The sequence below is a fragment of the Homarus americanus genome, unplaced genomic scaffold (assembly GCF_018991925.1).
Source record: "Homarus americanus isolate GMGI-L3 unplaced genomic scaffold, GMGI_Hamer_2.0 scaffold30535, whole genome shotgun sequence".
In the NCBI taxonomy this organism is placed as follows: domain Eukaryota; kingdom Metazoa; phylum Arthropoda; class Malacostraca; order Decapoda; family Nephropidae; genus Homarus; species Homarus americanus.
The window spans coordinates 13,337,543-13,345,135 of NW_024732440.1; the positions used below are offsets into that span (position 1 = coordinate 13,337,543).

Genomic DNA, 7,593 nt, shown 5'->3' on the forward strand with positions numbered 1-7,593 from the left:
TAAATCATTAAACTTCTTTTCCAACCTTTCCCTCCACGACTATCTGTCGTGACTTCTCTATTCTTCATGTCTGGCTGTGTCTTAAGCCCCATCATGCCTTCCATCCTTTCCCCACCTTAAACTTAAAAAAAAAAAGGTGCTCTCCACGGTGGGGATAATCATGTTTGATACTGGCATGATACTGTCGGCACACGAATTGCAACTCCAGTCTATGGTAACACCGGATCTAACAGCTGCCCGGTACTCAGCTCGAGATACACAGGTATCACATTTCCTGTGCTGCCACTTCCCACACCCGTCGCACTGCAGACCTTCTTGCCGTGCCCGTACAGGCACATTGAATTGAATGCAATAATCTTGACAGTCTGCCATCTTGCCATTGACTGACTAAATCCGCTGGGCTTTAACAATTACGAAACCTACAGACGATATTTTCCTAGTTTCGAAAACTTGATTGAAGTTCAGTTATTTACATTAATACATTACTAAACCTAAATAAAACAGGTAACAAAACAGGTGTGGGCTAACTGACTCGATAGTGGGGGTTTATCAACTCTAACTGTAGGTAAAATAACTTGTGGGCGAACCGACTCCATAGTGTGGGCGAAATGACAGAGTTGATCGAGTCAATAATATACAAAAGTCTTTATCTAGAAAAATCACTGAGTTGTAACGGCGTTTTACTCAATTAGCGGAGATGCAAGAATCCAGAGCAAGTACAAAAATAATAATAATTTATATATAAAACTGACTTGGACATGTCTGAAGTGTGATGCATTGTGCTGTGTTACTGTCCCTCGAGGAGCTGTTAACTTTCACCTACCTGAAAAAAATAAATCAGATTATCCTTCCATCCTACTTTACTCCTATGATTTTTTGTCAACTCAACCCTGGTCAACTCAATCGCTCAACCCCAGTCCTCAGCCCGGTCACTCAATCTGTCAACTCAACCCCCGGTCAACTCAACCCCCAGTCAACTCAACTCAACTCAACCCTCAGGGTCCTCAGCCCCAGCCCCTCAAACTCAGTCAACTCAGCCCCAAGCTCAGCCCCAGTCAGCTCCCCGGTCAGTCCTCCCCCGGTCAACTCAACCCCGGTCAACTCAACTCAACTCCCGTCGCTCAACCCCAGTCAACTCAGCCCCCGGTCAACTCAGCCCCCAGGTCAACTCAGCCCCCCAGTCAGCCCCCGGTCAACTCAGCCCCAGTCAGCTCAGGTCCAACTCAACCCCGGTCAACTCAGCCAGTCAACTCAACCCCGGTCAGCATGGTCCCTCAACCCCGGTCAACTCAACCCCCAGTCCCCTCAACTCCCGGTCAACTCAACCCTGGTCAACTCAGGTCAACTCAGCCCCAACTCAACTGGTCATCCTCAGCCCCTGGTCAAGCTCAGCCTGGTCAGCTCAACCCCGGTCGCTCAGCCCCTGGTCAACTCAACCCCCAGTCAACTCAGCCTGGTCAACTCACCCCCAGTCAACTCTCAACGTCAGGTCAACTCAACCCGGTCAGCTCAACTCAACTCGGTCAACTCAGTCAACTCGTCTCAACCCCGGTCAACTCAACTCATTCAGCTCATCCAACTATCAACTCATCAGTCATTAATATAATATATATTTTTAAACACAAGTAGCTAAACAATATTATAATAGTACCCTGCACTGATTGTCCCAGTCCTGCAACTTGTGGAGTGAGTGTTGCACTGGTGACACCCACTACAGGGTGAGTGCTAATATACAGTAACATGATTTATTTTATGTTTAAGTATAAATGCATGTTAGTTAAATTTATGGGGAGTTGAGTTGATTGGGGTTGAGTTGACCAGGGGTTAATTTGATAGGGGGTTGATTTACAGGGGAGGTGGCACAGGGGGCTGAGTGGGCAGGGGGGTGAATTGACAGGGGTGAGGGGGGGCAGGGGGGTGAATTGACAGGGGTTGGGTTGACCAGGGGCTGAATTGACATGGAACCTGTCATCATTAGTGGTTTAGATCTTCAGCCTTCCTGGTGGAGTTTTTGATGATAAGATCATGAGGTTCTGAAGGAAATTTGTATATGTTTCATACAACTATATGTTTTTTCTTAGATGAGCATCTATGCTTTACAACAAATATGTCAGAAAAGAATCTACCCCTGTCCTGCCCTGCTCCACCCCCTCTTCAACCAATAGGAACAATCATGATACTATGTTTTTAGTTACACTTGTCCATCATAATAAGAGCAGCAGAAGTAGTGCTTACCTTGCCCTGGTGGTAGAGGAAGCATTGACTTCATCCGTCCTGTCTTGTGAAAGGGACCATCCTGCCTGAAACAACATACATGAATGAAACCACAGTTCTGCTTTCATTACTCTAATTATATACAACTCTATTGATATTTAAACCAAAATTCTATAAACAGTAACACTAGAGTTGATGGATACTTCTAACCCTAAACAAAGATCAGTACAGTTCCTCGATATAACTTGACATATCGAAGTACAAGAAGTGATAATGGTCAGAACCCAAAGAGTAGCTCTCGGACAAATCAACCCTGACAATTACCCGGTGCTGTGATTCTTATTCATTTAATTATGAATATTTTTCGATGACAATTTCGTATATGTTCTTTTAACCTAATTTTCTTCTCATGGTCCTGCCCACTGTCAAATTTCAATCGTCATTCTAGGCTATAAGGCTTATATATATGCTACTTGAGCCCATTGAGTAATTGTTCGATTTCCCGCATGACCTGGACTTCAGGATGAAAATAGGATCTTCTTATATAGAATTTGATTCTGAATCAATTTTCGTCTATGGTATTTCCTGTGCCAATAAGTGGTTACGAAGATATGTCCCCCTTCCATCCAAAATTTTGAAGCCCACAAAAGCGGGCAGGTATTCGAGTTAAAAGGAAATTGTTAGGTAAAAGAGGGCATGGGGGCACTAACAAACCTTAAAAACGTAACCTACCCTAACGCAATCTAACCTAACCAAACCAAACCCAACCCAACCCAACCCCACCTAACCTAATTTAATGCCATGCTCCTAGCCGTCAAGTCATGGCTGGTGAGGATTGCATAAAAATCGACACACGCTAATTTCATCTACAGATGCTCACTATAATCGATCCAAATATTACTTATATCTCCGTTATTATCAATTTGCACAACAAAATTAATGCCATACAAGAAAATCGATTCAGAATTCTACATTGGAAGAGAATATTAGCTGCTCATTGTTATGGAACATTAACTACTGTATGAGTTTCAAATGTAAACTACCAATTTCTGACTAGTTACTGTATGCGCTGAGGACAACTTCTTCCATAGGTAGAGAAAAACCTCCAATTATTCACAGGAATTGCAAGTTTCATACTTTTTTTTTCGGTATAAATATTTACTATGTCCGTCACGTCTGGCCATTGCCATTAGTATATTTACATATAAACGTTTACCAACGACCGAATGCTTGCAGCAATTATGCAGTATAGATCTATGAGAGGAAGGTTAGGTTAGGCTTGTTTATCTTAATTTTCAAAGTCCATTATTTATACTTAAGAAAAACTGGAAAAACATAATAAGAATACAACAATTTCTCCAATTAATTTGTGTGTTCTTGACTTCAGGGAAAGTTGGTATCCATATACAACTATTCAGAAATAAGTGGTTTATATGTGAAACTCATGAGAAGTTGATAACTAAATTTTCCTGCAAAGTTTCACATGAAAATGCCTACTACAAACGGGAGCCTCTTACAAATGTATCCAAGAGCATTACAAATCTAACACTAACTTCAAAATAATACAAGGCCGTAATGTTGCAACAGCATGGTTAACCCCTATGACGCCATAATATATTACAATAAAATGACAAGCCAGCGCCAGGCATTTGTTTTCCTCACAGAAATCAACTCAGAATTGTCAAAACCTTTGTAAAATTAAAAAAAAAAAATTCTCGCTGAGACTGGCAATCCCAATACAAGGGACTTTTGGGTGTGGCCTTGGTCGTCACCAAGGGAACGGCTTCTAGATGGTAGATGCTCACGTGTAGTATTAATTGCACTGTGCCACTCATGCGCCTTCTTTATGCTGTATAATACTCTCAGCGATAATGTAATGATTGAGGTGATCACAGCAACACTTGTTGTGTACATTGTTACCATATATCATCATGTCCACGTAATTGTTATTGTCACTATTTGACAAACACACACGTTGTCACGCGGTCAGTGAGGTAAAGTACCAGAATTGGGGAGTGCTTGAGTATATCGGTGTGTAAAATGATCTATATTGATTATCCACATTGTTTTCACATTCCCAATCAATAACCTGTAATATTTGCAATGGAGACACAAATCATTATCATACAGAATGTTTTGTAGGCGTATGCGAGCGTTTGTCTGACGCTGATCACTCTTACAACACTTTACATTTATCTATCGTACTATTTGTATTTTATTCATCATTCTCTATTACTTCTCCGCTCATTCAAATGTAACTTCGTACTAGTAGAAGTACGCAGTAATGCGCTGCGAGTTACACATTCACGTGTACATTACTGAAAGTGCAGTTATTGTTTCCAAACAATTCAGCCGATTATTATTTCCTTATATATATATATATATATATATATATATATATATATATATATATATATATATATATATATATATATATATATATATATATATATATATATATATATATATGCTGATGAGTCCAGATCTTCCCTAATTCCTACCTCGGGTATTATCTGCTCACAGGCGGAGGTCTAATGGTTGCAAGCCACTATTTATTGCTTGGTTCTCAGTAAATACATGTGAAAGCAGTGTGTCATTATTATTGTTTTGTTTTTTTACCTTTATACATTACTCTTATTTTTTCGCCTCCCAGGCCCCGTTGTGGGTCTATGATCTGTACCCGGGTGGGCTATTCACTGTAAAAAAAAAAAATCTATATCGTATTTTTATCGTATTCCCTCAGTACACACACACACACAAACGCGTCTCAGTGTTCATAGAGTCGAGACGTGTCTTGGCGCCTTCCTGGTAGCTTGGCCAGTCTGTTTGACCCCCCAGCCCTACCTTTCCCCATCTCCTCAGTCATCTACTGTATAGGCACCATAGGGGGGTGGTCACACCCTCTTGCTACTCTGACCTGACCTGGCTTTTAGCGATATATAAAGCTTGGTACAGGTGTGAGAAGTTACCTTGTGTGCCATAGTTATCTCAGTACCTCGACCCTATAAATGTGGACTGTATAAGTACCATAACCAAACTGTATAGGGGAAAATACAGTGTGACATTGTGACACAGTGAGGTGGCACCCGGACCTCTGCCCTCAAGGTTAAGGTCAGAGGTCAGGCACTGAGACGCCAGTGGCTCGCCACACACAGGATGTATGGGGGGACCGGTGGTAGAAGCGGTACCGTTCTTGCCTCGCAAGCGAGATGTCACGGGTTCGATTCCCGGGCCGGTGGAAGTTGTTTGGACTTACTTCCTAGCCCACATTAGTCCCTGTTCACCTAGCAGTAAAGTAGGTACCTTTCGTAAGTCGAAAGCTGCGAATTCGTATTCAGGGACAAGTTGTTGGAGCTTCCAATAACGTGATGACATAAACCACTGACTCTTCAGGCTTCTACGCCCTTAACTCGTGAGACATAAAGGCAAGCATGAACTTAGCATGCTTCCCTGTTGGGCGCTGTAAACGCTTCTGCGCTTCACCTTACACAAGAATGTAGGGGAATGTAAGGGGGTGCCCAATGAACTAGCCCCCTCGTGGGCAATCTGTAAAATCTGTAATCTACCTCCCTCTTACGTATAGGATTATAGAGGGCAGCTTACCTCGCATCGTAAGAGGGTTACGCCTCCCAGCCACGGTTGACTGCCTGTTTGCCACATACTACAGAAGAACCAAACTTATATTTCGCGTATTGTGAAACAAAGTGTAATAGTTACTTCACATCAGTGTTAGTGAGCTATAACCATGTGTAAAGTGGCATTTGTGAGTGTAGTGCAGTGATCAATGTGACAGCTGCTGGCACTCCACGTGCCCCTACACTTATGCCCCTATTCCACGCACGTGGTACAGTAGTAAAAGCTCCTCGGAGACTTTGTGATAAACCTTTAAAGCATACACTGGAAACACTATATTATTGAGTGTGACACTGTCAAAGACTTCAGGCCACCTGGCTTATTGTATCAAGGGAGCTTGAGGACATTCTTGCTGTTTATTCCAAAATTGCTAGCCCACACTGATTAGTCTTCAATTAGAATTTGACGTCCAATGTATATGAACCACTGTCCTGCATGGCAGTGAACAGACATCACCCACATGACTCTGACCTATATATATATATATATATATATATATATATATATATATATATATATATATATATATATATATATATATATATATATATATATATATATATATATATATATATATATATATATATATATATATATATATATATATATATATATATATATATATATATATATATATATATATATATATATATATATACTGTTAATGAACATGATCACTCTCGGTGTCAGGACCTGACTGAATTACTCAGAATAGGCAAACTGTACTCCAAGCTTTGTCAATAAATTTGTTAAACTAAAAACTCGGATTTTTAGCAGTTGGCTGTGTGATGGGTTAAGTCAGCTCCAGCCCACAACTACATCATTACCCACTGTGTAACCTACTGTACATGTTCATATTTAACACATTAACCTCAACAAATACAACCCGTGATCACCACTTACCTCTTGATCTTATATTCCCTCACCAACGACGACACTTGTTAACACGACAACAGCGGCAACAAAAGTGACCGTCACGGCTCATGACACTGATTCATAAAACATCTCAAAGCAAATGTCGAAGCTTCATGGGAGTGAATGAACCTGTCTCATTACTGTGAGACGACTTCGATTGTATCTCTCTCTTTGAATTTACCATATACCTGATTCGCTGGTCTAGAATCCATGTAATTACTAACTAGTTTTCAAAATAAATTATTTTATGCACATAAGAAACCTTTACACTTCCAAGTATAAAGATTATTATCCCATATAAATGAGTTCATTGCAACGAACACATGTCATCGTGGTCATGAACCTCTGAAACAACACATCACAATATCTAACCTAACCTAGTTTAGGTCTTTTGTATAATTATGGCAGTGAAGAACGTCTTGAATGAAATCGAATTTTGTTCCCATAAGTACAGTATATGCAAAAAAATAAGAATTATTATCAGTAACGAGATTTAGTTCCCATATGGTGTAAAAAAATTATAAAAACGTTTATTTACAAGATTATACCTAAAATGTATAACACACACCCACCCACACACTGTAAACCCCTTCGCTTTCCTTAATATACTATCGGTGTCTTCTCCCCCTCTTACACATTTTATCCACCTCCCGCCCATTAAGAAACTCCTAATATTAATCCCAGTGTTTTTTCTCGTTTTTATTCTTTCTATTATTGACATTAATGCTCTCCCCTGCACAAGGACGACGCCCTGTGCAGCGGCAGTAAAGAAACACTGAAATGAAGAACAGCAACAGCATATTACGTTGATGACTTTTAGTACTAATAACA

At 40.4% G+C, this 7,593-nt stretch overlaps 1 protein-coding gene across 1 annotated transcript; it reads left to right on the forward strand.

The window, feature by feature from the left end:
• Positions 1-868: 868 nt before the first annotated feature.
• On the forward strand, positions 869-1,606 carry LOC121868697 (proline-rich protein 36-like). Its single transcript, XM_042369534.1, has one exon. The coding sequence runs from the start codon at positions 869-871 to the stop codon at positions 1,604-1,606; it is 738 nt and encodes a 245-aa protein (XP_042225468.1).
• Positions 1,607-7,593: the final 5,987 nt, after the last annotated feature.